Genomic DNA, 18,791 nt, shown 5'->3' with positions numbered 1-18,791 from the left:
CAATTGTGTTCCTGCAACATGAAGTTCTCAACCCTCTTGATGCAAGGAAGAGCATGTGCACTGTCCTCCTTCCTGAAGTCAAGGACAAGTTCTTATTTGCGTTACGCTGTAGCAGTTCATCAATGCAACACAGTGGTCTTCCCAACTGAAGTTAATACCTGAGCAAATGGCACTTAAATGAATTTAAAGTATTACATTCTCTTGATGGATAAAGCTTAATGTTAGAAAATCTATAACTAATGCTTAACATTTAAGATTTTCTTAATCAACTTCATCTGTATGGCAAGTCCTACATTTTAATATTTTTAAATTCAGAAATTTTTTTTTAACCAAGTTAAGTCTACAAAGTACTCAGAGTGCTGTTTTAGCATCTCAACCATCAGATGATAGATGTTTATTGCAAAGAAGATGGCCTTTTAGGTATTGTATCAATGCCAGCCATAAGTGGAGGGGGCTATTTGAGTTTACTCATTTCACAACTTTGTCTGCAATTTTGTAAATTATAGCTCAAGTGTTCCTTTTATAAACTAATCCATTGTTCTCAATAGTGATCGTTGTTTACATTATTTAAGTTTGGAAAAGTCCATATTCTTGCCTCATTATTAGTAATGTTAGAAGCTTATGAAGTCTTTTTGCAGATATTTGGGGCTGCTAGATTTGTTTAGTGTGCCTAATATTTTTATTTGCTTGCTATCTTTCCTAGCTTGATACAGCCCTAGAAACAAATCACCAAGCTTTGTTAGAAAAAAATTATACCAAATCTGCTGCTCACCTCTCTAAGGTTGGTATGCCATCAAACACATCTGATTTTGAAGCCATGAAATTCCTTGCTTCTTAGGTGTTAAATGATTTAATTAAGTATGTTCTAAATGATAAATTAATTAATTTTATGCCACTGAATTTGTTCTGTTAAATCAATAACACCCATTTTCATTTGTATAACAGCATCAATGTTCTAACAAACTTCATAGAAAAGTTACTAAACCAAATAAAAACCATCCCAAAGCCGAGGAAACATATTAGAGCTAATGTCTAAATGTTTGTTTAAATAGGAATGCAAACGATTCTGCAGATGCTGGCAATCCAGAGTACCCCCCACAATGCTGGAAGAACTCAGCAGGTCAGGCAGAATCTATGGAGAGGAACAAACAGTTGATGTTTCATGCTGAGACCTTTCCTTAGGACCTGCTGGGTTCCGCCAGCAATTTTGTGTGTGTTATTTTGGTTAAATGGGTATGTTTTAGCAGTGTTTTGAAGGAAGATAGTGTGTTATGGAGGCTCTTCCAGCGCTTAGGTCCCAAACAGCTGCAGGTGTGTCCACTACTGGCAGGGTAAGTCTGGCAACGAGCAAATTACCATAATGGGAGAATAAATTGGGATGAGGGTAGGTTTGTAGTCATAGAGGATATTAGGGGTTAGGGGTGGTGATAGAATTGCTTTTGTATGGAATTTCACATGACTCAAACACTGAGGTGTTTTGTGTACAGCAGTTACCTTAATGTGTATTGAATGACCGTATCACAAGTTTTCCTACTTGTCAAAACACTGTAATGTTTTAGATTGCCTTTATTAATTGAGGCATTAGGTTCAAAAGTCAAGAGGTTATGTTGAATCTTTATAAAAATCTGGTTAGGCCACATTTGGAGTTTTGCATATAGATCCCCCCCCCCCCCCCCCCCCAATTATAGGAAGGATGTTGAGGCGGTGCATAAGAGGTTTACCAGAATGCTGCCTAGATTAGGGGGCATGTGCTGTAGTGAGAGGTTGGCCGAACTTCAGTTTGTTTACTCTGGAGCAGCAGAGGCTGAGGGGAGATCTGATTTTTTTTTGGGGGGGGGCTGGTGGGGATAAGATAGAGAGCTGTAGATAGATAGGAAGTATCTTTTTCCCAGGGTTGGAATGTCTAATACCAGAGGGCATGCATTTAAGGTGAGATGGGGTATCTTTAAAGGTGATGTGAGGGGCAAGTTTTGTTTTACAGAGTGGTGAATACCTGGAATGGGCTGTCAGAGGTGGTGGTACAGGCAGTAACATAAGAGACACTTAGATAGGCACATGAATGTAAGGGAAATGGAAGGGTATGGACATTGTGCAGGCATGAGAAATTGGTATAGTTAGCTATTTGATTACTAATTTAATTGTTTCAGCGGAATATTGTGGGCTGAAGGGCCTGTTCCTGTGCTGTACTGTTCTATGTTCTAATGTGCAGCTTCCTGCCAAAATGGTGTTCACTTCAGTGCTTTCATCTGAAATGTTAACTTGTACTCTTGAAACCACACTTAAATTTGTGACAATGTTGAAATGTGGAGTTAGAAATATCTTGATGAAATACATTTCCTATTGGAATGTTTCTTATGTTTCTCTTTCTCTTTGCAAGGCACAGCACAATCTCACCTTATTAAAATCAAGAAAAAGCATTGATCTAAATATGTTGCAAGTGCTTAGCACGGAGCTCACCGTACAGAAGGAGAAATTACTCTATCATTTAGGGGAAGAATGGAAACAGCTGGCAGTATGGAGCCTTCCCCCTTCGCCAGCACCAGCAAAAGGTGATTGGAAGGGTGTTCGGGAATGAGGGTGGGGATAGTCCTGGGAATTGTTGGTCAGTGAGTCTTGCATTGCTGGTGAGTGAACTGTGTGGGGGGGGGGGGGACTTTTGAAATTGGGATTTGCAAGCATTTGGAGAGGGATGGTCTTATTGGTAATGGTCAGCATGGCTTTGTGGGGGGCAGGTTGTGCACCGTGAGCCTGATGGTGGTGCAGATTTATTGGGGTGGAGTGGATGTCCTGTGATTTTGATGGGGTTCCCTATGATGGGCTCATTTGGAGGTTTGGGGGGGGGCTTGGGATCCAGGGAAGCTTGGCTCTATGAATTCAGGGTTAGCTTGCCTGCGGAAGGTGGTTATGGATGGGATGTGCTCTGCCTGGTTGGTGGTATTGTGGAGGGTTGTCGTGAGTTGCAGCAGGAAATTAATTGGATGCAGAGCTGGGTTGAGAACTAGCAGGTGGAGTTCAATTCAGAAAGGTGTGAGGTGATGTACTTTGGAAGGTTGATTTGAAGGCAGAATACAAAGTTAATGGCATGATACTTAGCAGCGCAGAGCAATAGGAATCTTGGAATCCACATCTTGGATCTCTCAAAGTTGCTGTGCAAGTTGATGGGTTGTCAAAGAAGGCATATAGCAATTTTGCCTTCATTAGTCGGATTGAGTTCAAGAGCGGTGAGGTAATATTGCTGGCCTAACACTCATTAGACCATACTTGGAGTATTGCATTCAGTTCAGTTCACCTTATAAGAAAGATGTGGAAGCTTTAGAGAGTGCAGAGGTGTTTTAACAGGATGCCACCTGGATTAGAGGAAAGGTTGAGTGAGCTAGGGCTTTTCTCTTGGGAGGGTGAAAGGATACTTGGTAAAGATGTATAAGATGTTAAGAGGTGTGGACAGCCAGCACTGCTTTCCCAGGGTTGCAAAAGCTAATATTAGAGGATGTAAGGTGATTGGAGAAATGTATAAGGGGGTGTCAAATAGGTTTTGTACACAGTGTTGGGTGTATGGAGTGTATTGTCAAAGATGGTGTTAGAGGCAGATACATTAGGGACATTTAAGAGGCTCCTAGATAGGCAAATGGATAGAAAAATGGAGGGCTATATGAGAGGGAAGGATTAGATTGATCTTAGAGTAAGTTAAAAGGTTGTCATCACATCATGGGCTGTAGGGCCTGTACTGTTCTATGTTCTCAATAGATTTTTCGTCTGGAGAAATAATGAAGCTAAGCTCAGAGTTGTGAATATCTAGAAATGTTGGATATACTTCAGAATTAGTTACATAAACCTTTGTGTTAAAATTTCTTTTCATTCAAAGTTCATTTAGTGAACTTTCCTTTTATTCCATTTGAATAGTGATTTGACTTTCAAGAGGAGGCATAACAGCTCATTGCTGCAAATAAACTGTGACGCAATACGATGAGTTTACTCCAGTGATGTCATTGTGAAGTATTGTATCTGCTTCTGTAGGAATGGCAGAATGTATGGTCACTTGTTGAATGATTTTACTCTGAATATTCAAGTCCTAGATCATTTGAATGATATCGCTGGTCTCATTTCCTTACATTAGAGATACTCTGGTATATGTTTTATGCTGATATCACAACAAATAATTAGTTTTCTGATAGCAGGTATACTCTTAAGTGTTATGAAAATATGATATAGAGTGCATTATAGTTCTATATTTACCTCTCTCATCATCCCCAGCTGGTTTATGTGTTGGTATTAGGTTTATCAGAATTTGGATACTTAATTCTTAAAAGATTGTTTTTCTTTGTTTGAAAGCTCCGCAATATCACATATACATCATAGTGCTTTTAAGTTCCCAATGAATTATACTAGGTTATTATAATAGAGGGAGTTTGTACACTGATGCCATTAGTTTTTGGATTCTCTGTTGTAGAAATAATTCATGTTGAGTGTTAGTGAAACATGTGATTTGTAAGAGTAGGAGCTGATGTCTTGTTTTCCCCCAGCCGAGGATTTGTTTGGATGGACTTTGAAGACCGAGCTGCGCTTGTGCAATATGATGTCAAAGAAGAAGAGTGATCTTGAGCCACTTCTTGTGTCAATACTTCAAGGCTTTGCTATCCTTGGTGAACTGAACAGAAAACTGAAATCTTTTAGTAAGAAATTTACACCAGTTAATTGTTTCAGATTTCTATTTTCCTTGTGTCCAGGACTTAGTGACATTGTCATATTGCTGCAGTATGTAACCATACAGTTAATAATTTATGAGCATTATGAAGATAATATAAAGATAGTGCAGTAGATTGGTATGACATATTTGCTTAATGCATGATGAGTAAAACAAGGCAAAATTAGAAAATGAAATTAATTTCAAAATCTAAAAGTGAAATTCTATCTCTCCAACTTTCATATAATTAAAGAAAGGCTATTTTGCGAGTTCTTAGAATGATAAATTTAATCTGCAACTGTAAGTCTCTAAACAGCCTTTAGAAATCAGTATGTCTAATCTTAAAACACTTTATTGTGAATAGTCGCAAGCTCTTAATCAGTTTTTGAATAAAAAAACCTTTATTCCTGTTGACCTACAAATGTCAGGAATTGGCCTCAAAGCTCCTGAATTCAATAAGATTATCGAGAACTATTAAAAATTCCATCTTGCTTTCTTGTAATCCTCCGTACCTTCAAATCCAAAGGCATACTGATTAAATTGCTCTACCATCGACGTCCACAGCATCCTGGGCTGGAAGGCCCATAACCTTCTCAATTAAGATATTTCTCAAGCTGTTGTCACCCTAAAATCCTATTCCCTTCTAGAGGCAGTAACCACCCACCCATCTCACTGTATTCTCAAGAACACTTGAAGATTGTAACAATAAATGTCCTTTTTTTTCCCCACCTACTGTCCTGCTTTCAAGTCAACCTTCTTGTTAGCAATAATTAAGCAATTTATAGTAAAATTGTTTTACTTTAAATGCTAACTCTACACTTATAGTGTAGCAGTTAGTGATGCTTGATAGCTCCTGGTGAAGTTTTTGACTTCAAATTTCAGCCTAAAGCTTGATCGTACTAATGAACAATCTGCTGGAGGATCTGTGCGATGAAAGGAATTGATGCAAGGTTTTGACCTGAAACATCAATAATTACTTCTCCCCCATTGTTGTTGGACCACCCACCCAACTGCTGGGTTCCTCCAGCACATTGTTTATTGTTCCAGATCCCAGCACCTGCTGTGTTTTTGTACAAACCCCATTTCCAGAAAAGTTGGGATATTTTCCAAAATGCAATAAGATCAAAAATCTGTGATATGTTAATTCACGTGAACCTTTATTTAACTGACAAAAGTACAAAGAAAAGATTTTCAATAGTTTTACTGACCAACTTAATTGTATTTTGTAAATATACACATATTTAGAATTTGATGGCTGCAACACACTCAACAAAAGTTGGGACAGAGTTAAAATAAGATTGAAAAGTGCACAGAATATTCAAGTAACACCGGTTTGGAAGACTTCACATTAAGCAGGCTAATTGGTAGCAGGTGAGGTATCATGACTGGGTATAAAAGTAGCGTCCATCAAAGGCTCAGTCTTTGCAAGCAAGGATGGGTCATGGCTCACCCCTTTGTGCCAAAATTCGTGAGAGAATTGTTAGTCAGTTCAAAAGGAACATTTCCCAACGCAAGATTGCAGAGAACTTAGGTCTTTCAACATCTCCAGTACATAATATTGTGAAAAGATTCAGAGAATTCAGAGACATCTCAGTGTGTAAAGGGCAAGGTCGGAAACCACTGTTGAATGCGAGGGATCTTCGAGCCCTCAGGCGGAACTGCCTAAGAAACTGTCATGCTACTGTGACAATTATAGCCACCTGGGCTCGAGAGTACTTCAGAAAACCATTGTCACTTAACACAGTCTGTCACTGCATCCAGAAATGCAACTTGAAACTGTATTACACAAGGAGGAAGCCATACATCGACTCTATGCAGAAACGCCGGCGAGTTCTCTGGGCCCAAGCTCATCTCAGATGGACCGAAAGACTGTGGAACTGTGTGCTGTGGTCAGAAGAGTCCACATTTCAGCTAGTTTTCAGAAAAAATGGGCGTTGAGTTCTCCGTGCCAAAGATGAAAAGGACCATCCTGATTGTTATCAGCGAAAGGTGCAAAAGCCAGCATCTGTGATGGTATGGGGGTGCATCAGTGCCCACGGCATGGATGAGTTGCATTGTATGTGAAGGTACCATTGACTCTGAGGCGTATATTAGGATTTTAGAGAGACATATGTTGCCATCAAGGTGACGTCTCTTCCTAGGACATCAATGCTTATTTCAGCAGGACAATGCCAGACCACATTCTGCACGGGCTACAACAGTGTGGCTTTGTAGACACAGAGTGCGTGTGCTTGACTGGCCTGCTGCCAGTCCAGATCTATCTCCTATTGAAAATGTATGGCGCATCATGAAGAGGAGAATCAGACAACGGAGACCACGGACTGTTGAGCAGCTGAAGTATTATATCAAGCAAGAATGGACAAAATTTCCAATTGCAAATCTACAATTAGTATCCTCAGTTCCAAAATGATTAAAAAGTGTTATTAAAAGGAAAGGTGATGTAACACAATAGTAAACATGCCTCTGTCCCAACTTTTGTTGGGTGTGTTGCAGCCATCAAATTCTAAATATGTGTATATTTACAAAATACAATTAAGTTGGTCAGTAAAACTATTGAAAATCTTTGTACTTTTGTCAGTTAAATAAAGGTTCACGTGAATTAACATATCACAGAATTTTGTTTTTATTGCATTCTGGAAAATATTCCAACTTTTCTGGAAATGGGGTTTGTATTTTGGTACTTAAAGAAAACAGGAAATCAATATACCATGCTAGCAGTTTTCATGCTGATGATGGGGTAACAGGAACTGTTCCTTCAAGGAGGGTTTGAGACATATTTGTCTATTTTAGGCCGCAGGTTTGGGGGGGAAAAATGAAATGACATTTTGCAACAAAGTGATTTAAATCTTTAATTTTTCACTCCAGACCTTCTCATGTGTGTCTTTCTCTAAACTGTGCAGGTCAGATCTTGTTGAAATATATTTTGAAACCACTGGTTATTGAACCTTTCCTTGAAGTTGAGATTGAACTTCAGGCAAATGATGCAGTTTTAAGATTCGCTGCGGTTGAAAGCAAATTTGACCATGAGTCGCCAGCAAAAGTTTACCAGAAGATCACAACCGTCTTGGAGTTCCTGTACCAGCATCTGCTGTGTATGTAAACTTTGTCCCTTTTACCCAGCAAATGGAATGGGAAGTATACTTATTCTTGTCTTGGAATACACCATTTGAAATTGGCCTAATGGCATAATTAAGATAATCACAGAATTATACAGCACAGTAACATGCCTTTCAGCCCAGCTCATCCATACCGACCAAGCTATCCATCTAAACTTGTCCTATTTGAATGTTGTTATTGTACTTGATTCAACCATTTCTTCCAGTAGCTTATGCCATATGCCCACTACCTTATGTGTGATTTTGTTCCTTGGAACCTTTTTAAATCTTGTCATCTTAAACCTGTGCCCTCTAGTTTTTTATTCTTTGCCTGGGAGAAAGACTGTTCATTCACCCTACCTATGCCATCATGATTTTATACACCTATATAAACTCACCCCTCAGTCTCCTACATTCACAAGAATAAAGTCTTATCCTGCTATTCCTCTTCTGTAACTTGGGGCCCTTGACTCCTGGGAACATTTGTGTACAATGGATTCTGGTTAATCAAGTCAGCCATTTATTTATGCCAACTCTAAAAGAAAAATAATTAATTGGAAAAAAATAGCTGTGATTCCCTTCATTTATTTGGGACAACATGCCGCTTAATTGGGTTAGGAGACTTGCCAAACAGCTTCTAACTATCATCAGTTGAAAGTATGTCATGTGGCCTTTAGACACTACACCAAGCTTAGAGCGAACAGTTTTAATGTAGCATCAGTTTTGTGTTTAAAAATCGGTAATTTTTGGCACTGGTGCTGAGAAATAAGCAGTAAGACAATTCAGAGCTGTTTTGCTCACTGCAGTTTCAAGCATTCAGGTTTCAGACTACTTAAAGTTAAGAATTACAAAGAATTTGAAGGTATTGACAATTATTTTGAATGTTACCTTTGGTCTTCACTTGGCACTTGGCTCTCACCTGTGGCTCCACGTAGTTGTTTGCATGTGACAGCGTCCACACCACAGTACAGTGTTTTAAAAGGTGGGCTAATATAGGTGAGGGTAGCTGGCGGGTCTCATACCCTGGTTAGATTGGGACATGCCTCTCCTACCGTGTGAAGTCATCTCTGGCAGACTGACGGAATGAGATTGATAGTGAGATCCAGTGGTCAGTAAGGTGGCTCTGCAATTGCTTCATGGAGAGCAAAAGGGCTTGATGAAGCACAGTAGTAGTCCTAGTGGTCCACAGCATCCAGGGAAGAATCCGGTTGTGATGACTACTTGCACTAATGGAACTGGACTTCCAAGATCAAGAGAGTGGAACTGCTCTAGTGCATCAGCTTTTTCACTTTGAAAACTCTTCTGCACAGGTTTCTTGTCATCATCAGGTATGATGGATAACCGCATTGGTGGTGTTCTAATTTGTTCTGTATTTTATTTAAATACATAATTTGTTACTCAGTTAAATGGTAGTTTGTCTTTTTTATGCCTTTTTAGCTATTTCCATGAAACTTTGGCTAACTGGACCAGCTGCTTAATTGGGCTAAAATGTACTGGTCCAGATATGTCCCAATTAACTGGAATCCACTATAATTCTTTGCACCCTTTCCAATATAAAGATATCTTTCCTATAATGGCTAACTGAAAATTTATACAATTACCGGTAACTGAATTGTTCCTCTACCCACTATTCCAGCTGATCAAGATCTCCCTGTTTTTTTTTTGATCACCTTCTTCAGTGTTTGCCATATGAATCATTAGTGTCAGCTACAAATCCACTACATTGGATATGTGAAATTTGATCGGCTTTCCTTTTTGGTATTATGATAGATGTGCCTCTCTGGGACTCTGTGGATTGCAAGGAAAAGCAGGTTATAAACCTGCCAGAATTGCTGGGAGGCATGATCTGGGAGGAATTATCAGAAATCATTATTAAGAACTGCTTGGTGTTCTCTATACCAGCAAACAGCAGCCAGTTGGAGCTATATGAAGAGGTATGGACACTTTAACATAAATTGGTCAGCAGGCGCTCTCAGAATGCCATTTTTAAATGATAAAAGTTTGTCATTAGAATTTCTAGAAAGCAGTTGTGTTTTATGTATGTCTTTTAAAGCCTCCAGTTTCCTAGCCTCATGTATCTCAAACTTTGGAAGCACTTTTTAGTATTTGCCTTTTCTGTTTCTCATTAGCATTCTGTTTTGTTTCTTAACTATGTAATGTATAATGGAGTGCTCTGAAGGGCAGGATTGTTACAAAACCATGGTTGATGCTTGTGGAGGAAGATTTTGGGTTATAGAAGGATACAGATGTTAGTTTATTTGGGTAGGTGCACAAGGTAAGATATAATGCAACAAATGGCAGGATATTGGGTGGTAGTGAAAAACTGGCCTAAGAATGCGTGTTCACACATCCTTAAAAGGTGACAAGACCAATCAGTAAGGTGACTTAGAAGCATCCACAATGTTTCTCATTGTTAGTTGAGGCATACAACATAATAAGAATAGTTAATTTGGAGCTGTATGCAGCACTGTTTAGAACACACCTTGTGCATTATATATGGCTCTGATTACAGGAGTGATGTCTTGCACTTGTCAGTTTTTATGAGGCTTTTTTTGAGAGCTAGAAAGTAATGTTTATCATGGAAGGTTGTCTAAAATTGGGTTATTTTCATTGGAACATAGGAAACTAAATTTAACTGAATAGCGGGAATGTACAATTATAAGTGAGTTAAACAAACTGGTAAGGATTTTGACATATAGTTCTAAAACTAGAGAGGAATGATAGATTAATAAACAGACTGATGTTTGGAAGATTAGCTTAAAGTTTGATCCCTATCCCTTGCCATTGACGTTTCTTGTGAAATTTGTTTCAATTTTTTGTTGCAAGTCATGTTCCTCAAGAGAGTTATAGGTATGGTGATGCAAATGAGAAAGGGGATCCTTTTATCAAGCTTAGAAAAATAACATTTTGTTACATGGTTTTCCCTTCTAGGTGATAAAAGCAACAGATAAGTTTGAGGAAAAACTCAAAGAGATGCAGTTTTTGCAGGGCCACTCCACGGACTTGCTGAAATATGCAAAGAATGTAAATGTTCATTTTGCCAGTAAAAAGTGTCAAGACGTGATAGTGACTGCCAGAAACCTGATGACATCTGAGATCCACAACACAGTAAAGGTGAATTAGTAATGTGTACAGAGTGCCTGCATGGGCAGGATATGAAGGTTGGCGATTGCACGAGGTTAGGTATTAGGGTCCCCACAGTTTCAATGTTGTCGTAATTGAATAAATGATGCACTTTTGGAATATGCTTGAAATGGTGTAGGTAATTTCATAAGCTCTAAATTACTTTAGCAGTAGTACTATAAATTAAATCTCCATCAGAAATCGGTGAAGATGTGAAACTTTAATATTGTATGGGTAATCTTAAGTCCTCTTATTCCTACACTAATGTATACAGATTGAAGACATTAGTATACTCTGATGTCTTCATCTTATTCTTCATAGTTAGCTACATCTCTACAAACCAGGTTTTTGAGCTTATATTTTTGTTCTATTCCACCATTTTGTAATTTAAGCATGCATTGAGTAACATTTCATATGTGCACCTTGCATCCTATTCCTTTAACATATCCCAAAATTAATAGTTCGGAAAACAGTTCTAAATAGCTATAATTGAAGAAGCAGTTCAAGTAAACTTTATTTGGGAAGTAGTATTTGTGCAGGATCTAATTTGGTAGTCTTTAAACCTGTTTGGTGAGTTTGACATTCTTGAGAATGCATTATCCTCATTTATGAAAGGCCTTTTAAACCAAGCAAGTTAACTACACAAGAAAGTAGTAGATACCAGTTCAGTTAGACTGAAAGGAGGTTCTTCTGAACCTCTTTTCCTGAATGGTCTACTTCAGTTCTGTATTTTATATCATACTTTGAGAACAGCACATAGTAATCAATGACAAATATGCTACAGGTCAAGGAAATTCAGAAATCAGTTGGGAGCAATTTGTAGATCCACTGTAATATTCCCAATTGTTATAAATTTGATTAAACAAGATATGCCCTAGTCATTCCAATTTTTGCTTGTCCCTAGTTTTTAATTTGTAGCTGAGCATTAATTTGGCTCAAATTACAAGAAGAGGTTTATATGAAAAAACACAACTAACTGCTACATTTATTTTCAGATTACAGCTGATTCAAAAATCTCCATCCCAAAGCTTCCCAGTCCAGAGATGGACAGTAAATTAGTAATATCCAAGACTTCCAATGTTGTTCCAGGCGACTTAGTAAACCTGGGGACTGTGAAGCAGCTCAGTAGTCAAACAATGGGTTTTCCCACCTGCCGAATCAGTGAATCCACCCAGAAACTGGTGGAACTGGCCTACCAGACACTGTCAGAGACTACAAGCGCCACACCCGAATGGTAAGTAGTTGTGTTGCAAGTATAACTGATACATGAGGGAATGGAGATCTCTTTTGGTGCCTGTTGCCATTTCCAGCTTGTGTACAGATCAATCCAGCAGCTTGTTTTCTGCTAAAGGTTCTGTAACTGAAATAAAAATAAAATGCCATAAACAGATGCCATGTACATCTAGCTCATCAGCATTCATGCCCTGGTAAAGGAACAGCACTGTATGTAAAGTTTCCAAATTTGTACATAATACAAAAATAGATGGGAGTATGTATGATGATGGGGTTACAATGATTTTGTAATAGGATATGGGTTCTGAGTGGATTATAGATTGGCAGGTAGACGTTAAAGTGGGGAAGTGTGAGTTCATGTAATTTAGTTCGTGTAAAAAATCAAAGTAGACCATTATCTATGTGGTAAGAAACTGAGGGAGGTGGGTGCATGGATCACAGCAAGTAGTGAAGAAGGCAAATGGCATTTTGGCCTTTATTGTGAGCAGTTTAGGTTTTAAAATGTGAGGTTTTGTTGCAATTGTACAGGGTGTTGGTGAGGCCTCACCTTACAGTTTTGACCACCTTTCCTTAAAATACAGGTTTCCCCCGCTATCTGAAGGTAGAGCGTTCCTATGAAGTGGTTTGTAAGCCGGAATGTCGTAAAGTGAAGAAGCAATTAGCATTTATTTATATGGGAAAAATTTGTGAGCGTTCGCAGTCCCAAAAAATAACTTACCAAATCATGCCAAATAACACACAAAACCTAAAGTAACAGTAATATATAGTAAAAGCAGGAATTATCTGATAGATACACAGCCTATAGAAAGTAGGAATACTTTTCTGCAATCATTGCAGCACTGTCTACCGTAGCGAAAATCTCACGCAAGTGCTCTCAGCAGCACTCATGGCGAAAACACTCGGCGCAAGCACTCTCGCAGAAACACTCGGCGCAAGTGCTCTCGGCAGCACTCATGGCGAAAATACTCGGCGCAAGCACTCTCGCAGAAACACTCGGCGCAAGTGCTCTCGGCAGCACTCATGCGAAAACACTCGGCGCAAGCACTCTCGCAGAAACACTCGGCGCAAGTGCTCTCGGCAGCACTCATGGCGAAAATACTCGGCGCAAGCACTCTCGCAGAAACACTCGGCGCAAGTGCTCTCGGCAGCACTCATGGCGAAAATACTCGGCGCAAGCACTCTCGCAGAAACACTCGGCGCAGGCGCTCTCGGCAGAAACACTCGGCGCAAGCGCTCTCGGCAGAAACACTCTTTCCAGTAACCTTTAAGCTATGAAGCTGCCAAATCATGGCAAATACATAAAAATACACAGCCTATATAAAGTAGAAATAATGTATGTACAGTGTAGTTTCACTTACTGGAATCGGGAAGACAGCGAGCACACTGATGATGGTGTGTTAGGCTGAGTCGTCGGAGGTTGAGGTGGTGGGACACTGGGGTGTCATCTCATCGTCGTCTGTTTCCTTCAGGGCAGGCAGGTCACCTTCTTCCATGTCTGCCTGCCTCAATGTCGAAGGTCGAGGTTTGTCGTCTGCTGTGGCTGATGTGGAAGGCTTGAAAAACGACAGTATGCTTGACTGCTTAGCCTCGCGCAATTTTCTATCATACAGTTCTTTGTAAGCGCTCAAACAATGCTGTAAATATGCCCTAAACCTACGTACCCTTTCAAAATTGAAGTCATACTTTTCTGCAATCATTGCAGTGTTGTCAATCGCAGCGAAAATCTCACGCAATTGCTTCACGTTCAGTTCCTGGATAACTTCACTTTCGCTACTGCGTTCGGTTTTGATTGTTATCGTTTCCTCATGCAGTTGCGTCAGCTCTTCATCTGTCAGTTCTTGGTCATGGGATGCCAAAACCTCTTCAACATCATCCTTGTCAACTTCCACAAACCCAGCCTCCTTAGCCAAACTCACTATGTCCTTAATTCATTCACCACGATCAAAATGCTTAATTATGTCTATTTTTACGCTAAGTGTAACACCCTTACGTGCTCTTTTAGGCTTTTACGATACCTTAGAACTCATCTTGCTAACAGATGTACAAAATAAATCGACATAAAGCACAGATGCTCACAGGCACGTGTTTAAGCAATGGTGGCTAGAATGCAGTTCCGGGGGAGGAGCTTGGCTGCTTGGGGCACGCGCTGCCTTTTTTCGTAACAGTGAAAACATCTGTTAGTGAAAACAGGTAACTAATGTATGTCTTTCGTAACAGCGAGGTGTCGTAAAGCGAACATTCGAAAAATGGGGGACACCTGTATATAACATTGGAAGCAGTACAAGAGAGATTCACCAAGCTAATTCCTGGAATGATAGTATTGTCTCACCAAGAGGGTCTGTACTACTTTGAGTTGAGCAGAATGAAGGGTTACCTTATTTAAACATTCCCCTTCTCAGGAGAGCTTGATATGGTAGAGTTGGGATATTTTCACAATTGAGTCATGAATAAGGGGGCAACCACTATAAAATAAGAAGCTGGCCATTTAAAACAGATGATGAATTACTGGAGTTCCCACCCCCGCGTGTGATGGAGGCTAGATCTTTAGAAGTATTTAAAGTGAGGTTGGATAGATGCTTGAAATGACACAGAAGAGAATTGAGGTCAGCATAGATCAGCCATGGTAATATGAAATGGTGAAGCAGGCTTTAAGGGTCTTATCGCCTACCTTGATTTGTTTTAGAAACATAGAAAACCTATAGCACAATACAGGCCCTTCGGCCCACAAAGCTGTGCCGAGCATGTCCTTACCTTAGAACTACCTAGGCTTACCCATAGCCCTCTGTTTTACTAAACCCCATGTGTCCATCCAGGAATCTCTTAAAAGACCCTATTGTTTCTGCCTCCACAAAAACAACTTACCCCTGACATCTCCTCTGTACCTACTTCCAAGTACCTTAAAACTACGCCCTGTCATGTTAGCCATTTCAGCCCTGGAAAAAAGCCTCTGACTATCCATGCGATCAATGCCTCTCATTATCTTGTACACCTCTATCAGGTCACCTCTCACCTCCTGTCGCTCCAAGGAGAAAAGGCCGAGTTCACTCAACCTATTCTCATAAGGCATGCTCCCCAATCCAGGCAACATCCTTATAAATGTCCTCTGCACCCTTTCTATGGTTGCCATGTCTTTCGTGTAGTGAGGTGACCAGAACTGAGCACAGTACTCCCAAGTGGGGTCTGACCAGGGTCCTATATAGCTGCAACATTATCTCTCGGCTCTTAAACTCAATCCCACGATTGATGAAAGCCAATGCACCGTATGGCTTCTTAACCACAGAGTCAACCTGCCTAGCAGCTTTGAGTGTCCTATGAACTCGGACCCCAAGATCCCTCTGATCCTCCACACTGCTAAGAGTCTTGCCATTAATGGTATATTCTGCCATCATATTTGACCTACCAAAATGAACCACCTCACACTTACCTGGGTTGAACACCATCTGCCACTTCTCAGCCCAGTTTTGCATCCTATCGATGTCCTACTATAACCTCTGACAGCCCACTGTCCACTACACCCCCAACCTTTTTGACATTAGCAAATTTACTAACCCATTCCTCCACTTCCTCATTCAGGTCATTTATAAAAATCACAAAGAGTAGGGGTGTCAGAACAGATACCTGTGACACACCACTAGTCACTGGCCTCCATGCAGAAAATCCATGTACACTACAACTACAGCTCTACCTTTGTCAATGTGTTTAGTCACATCCTCAACATATTCACTTAGGCTTGTAAGGCAAAACCTGCCTTTGAGAAAGCCATGCTGATTGTTCCTAATCATATTATGCCTAAGTGTTCATGAATCCTGCCTTACAGGATCTTCTCCATCAACTTACCAACCACTGAGGTAAGACTCACTGGTCTATAATTTCCTGGGCTATCTCTACTCCCTTTCTTGAATAATGGAACAACATCTGCAACCCTCCAATCCTCTGGAATCTCTCCCGTCCTCATTGATGATGCAAAGATCATCGCCAGAGGCTCAGCAATCTCCTCCCTCGCTTTCCACATTAGCCTGGGGTACATCCCGTCCCGATGCTTTCCAAAAGCTCCAACACATCCTCTTCCTTAATATCTACACGGTCAAGCTTTTCAGTCCGCTGCAAGTCATCACTACAATTGCCAAGATCCTTTTCCTTAGTGAATACTGAAGCAAAGTATTCATTAAGTACCTCTGCCATCTCCTCTGGTTCTATACACACTTTTCCACTGTCACACTTGATTGGTCCTATTCTCTCATGTCTTATCCTCTTGCTCTTCACATACCTGTAGAATGCTTTGGGGTTTTCCTTAATCCTGTCTGCCAAGGCCTTCTCATGGCCCCTTCTGGCTCTCCTAATTTCCTTCTTAAGCTCCTTCCTAGTAGTTTTATAATCTTCTAGATCTCTATCATTACCTAGTTTTTTTAACCTTTCGTAAGCTCTTCTTGACTCGATTTTCAATGGCCTTTGTACACCACGGTTCCTGTACCCTACCATCCTTTCCCTGTCTGTTTGGAATGTATCTCTGCAGAACCCCACACAAATATCCCCTGAACATTTGTCACATTTCTTCTGTACATTTCCCTGAGAACATTTGTTTCCAGTTTATGCTTCCAAGTTCCTGCCTGATAGCCTCATAATTCCCCTTACTCCAATTAAACATTTCCCTAGCACAATAAATATACATAATTTCAATTCAATTAAAGTTTAATTGTCATCCAACCAAATATGAATACTCATGAACATAGCTAAACAAGACAGTGTTACTCCGGGGTCATGTTGAAAAACACAGTCCCAATGGTGACAGCACAAGCACACATAGCATGTATAAGATAGAAAGATACAGCCACTCAGTAAAAGAGACCACACACTCAAGCCAGCCAACTGACTGCCATTGAAATCTGCAGATCACAATAGAGCTTGTCTTCTGCTGACTGAACACTGGGGGGCAGCACTGACTTCAGCCTGGCTGCTGGAGTCCAGGCTTTTATGCAGTACTAGACTGATTGTATATGCATAGTGACACTTGGCACAGAAGTGTCTGTGCATAAGGTGACTGACAGGTGATAAAGTAGTGGTGGTTGGGGGCATGGAGGAGTGGATTAGTGGGTCGAGGTGACGATCATCTTTTAGATTTACTTGTTCTACTTCAGTTGAAACCCATCATTCTGTGCTGATCATGAATCTATTTTGATTGCTGGTATTAACTCATCCAGGCTTACCCAACTAAGCTGACTTCAACATGATTGTGATGTATCTCATTGCAGCATGATATCAACTTAGTTTGTGCTTCACTGGAACGTGGACTTAATTTGACCTTTTCACATTAGGTGAAGGGACTGTTTTACATAATGCCCATTTGTTAACTGAGTGCTGAGTTACTGATGTAAACTTCAGAATAATGTTCTAGACAAGGTTTATACTAGTTGTCTTAACATGAGTGATTTTAAATCAGCAAATTAAGATGACTGAGTGTTCATTGCATGTGGGTGTGCCTGTGTAGGAGTAATCTTTTATCACTGAGTGGGAGATCAATTCAACTTGGTGTTTAGTGTTTGTGAGTTAATGTTTTTCAATGATTTTAAGACATCCAAAAGAGTTTTATAATTTTTTAAAAGTTTTTCTTTTTATTTAAAGACTATTGTGCAGTCATTTGCACTTTAGCGAAAATAGTTGTACTGGTACATGGATAGAAAAGTTTAGAATTATATGAGCCAAACACGGGCAAATATTTGGGTTTGGCTTGGATCGGTATCTTTGTTGGTCTGCACTTTTTGAGGTAAAGGGTCTGTTTCCATTTGACTAAATGTGGCCACCAGGTCTTCTAAATTTCAAAAGCTGTGGGCTGGCTGTTGGCAACAGATTTGTGACATATGGATTTAAGTGAATGCTGTATTGTTTGATTAGTGTGGATCCAAATCTGTTGTTTGATTTGATAATATTTGATGTCATTAGATGCACCAAAAAGAGGAGTTCATTTTCCCAATACCTCAAGCTCAAACTGCAGAATAAAATAAGATTTCCCAACTTAAAAGTTGTAGTGCCCCACTGGAGACATTGATAGTGTGGGGCCTTGTTGGGCACTAGTTAAAGTTGCACTAATGAAAATATTAGGTCAATTTGCCAAGGTACATTTCTATTCACCTATGTATGAGGGAGCTTTACATTCCAGGAAGAATATCACTTTAAGAATAGTACTTCACAAGAAAACCGTATGTACAGTATGTTTATCATACATACAGAAATCTGTCTGTTTTGAGAAAATTTTACCATTGGTCTACAGTTACAAAATGGTGATAATATGAGCAGACATTTGAATGTTTGACCTCTTCCACTGCAGTTGTGACATTACCTTAGTGTCACTACAAATGTGACATTATTGAGATTAATGTCAGTTTCATTGTACATTGTATATTTTTCTTAAGAGATTTTTTCTAGCAAAGGTGCCTCAAACTTGTGGTTCAGGAAGAGTTAATTAGTGGTGCTATGTTCCATTGCTTTTATAGTTGTGACATTTTTCAGTCAATTCTTGTTACTTTGATTTTTAAATTTTATTTTTATTATTTAGAGATACAATGCAGAACCCTGCCATGCCACCAGCAACCCTAGCCTAATCACATGGCAATTTACAATGAACCAATTAATCTAGCCAGTATGTCTTTGGACTGTGGGAGGAA

General features: G+C 39.8%; 1 protein-coding gene across 1 annotated transcript in view; it reads left to right on the top strand.

Moving 5' to 3' along the window:
• The window catches only part of zw10 (zw10 kinetochore protein), a 36,668-nt gene that overhangs the window by 3,193 nt on the left and 14,684 nt on the right, over positions 1–18,791 (top strand). The window contains exons 4-10 of the mRNA XM_073030039.1: positions 704–781; positions 2,378–2,549; positions 4,521–4,670; positions 7,582–7,773; positions 9,547–9,710; positions 10,708–10,890; positions 11,895–12,133. Of these exons, the coding sequence (XP_072886140.1) occupies positions 704–781; positions 2,378–2,549; positions 4,521–4,670; positions 7,582–7,773; positions 9,547–9,710; positions 10,708–10,890; positions 11,895–12,133 (1,178 nt within the window). The remainder of the gene's footprint in view (positions 1–703; positions 782–2,377; positions 2,550–4,520; positions 4,671–7,581; positions 7,774–9,546; positions 9,711–10,707; positions 10,891–11,894; positions 12,134–18,791) is intronic.

The sequence above is a fragment of the Hemitrygon akajei genome, chromosome 26, assembly GCF_048418815.1.
Source record: "Hemitrygon akajei chromosome 26, sHemAka1.3, whole genome shotgun sequence".
NCBI classification, from domain to species: Eukaryota; Metazoa; Chordata; class Chondrichthyes; order Myliobatiformes; family Dasyatidae; genus Hemitrygon; species Hemitrygon akajei.
Note: the sequence above shows the minus strand (reverse complement) of the source record. Positions and strands in the feature narration are given on the sequence as shown.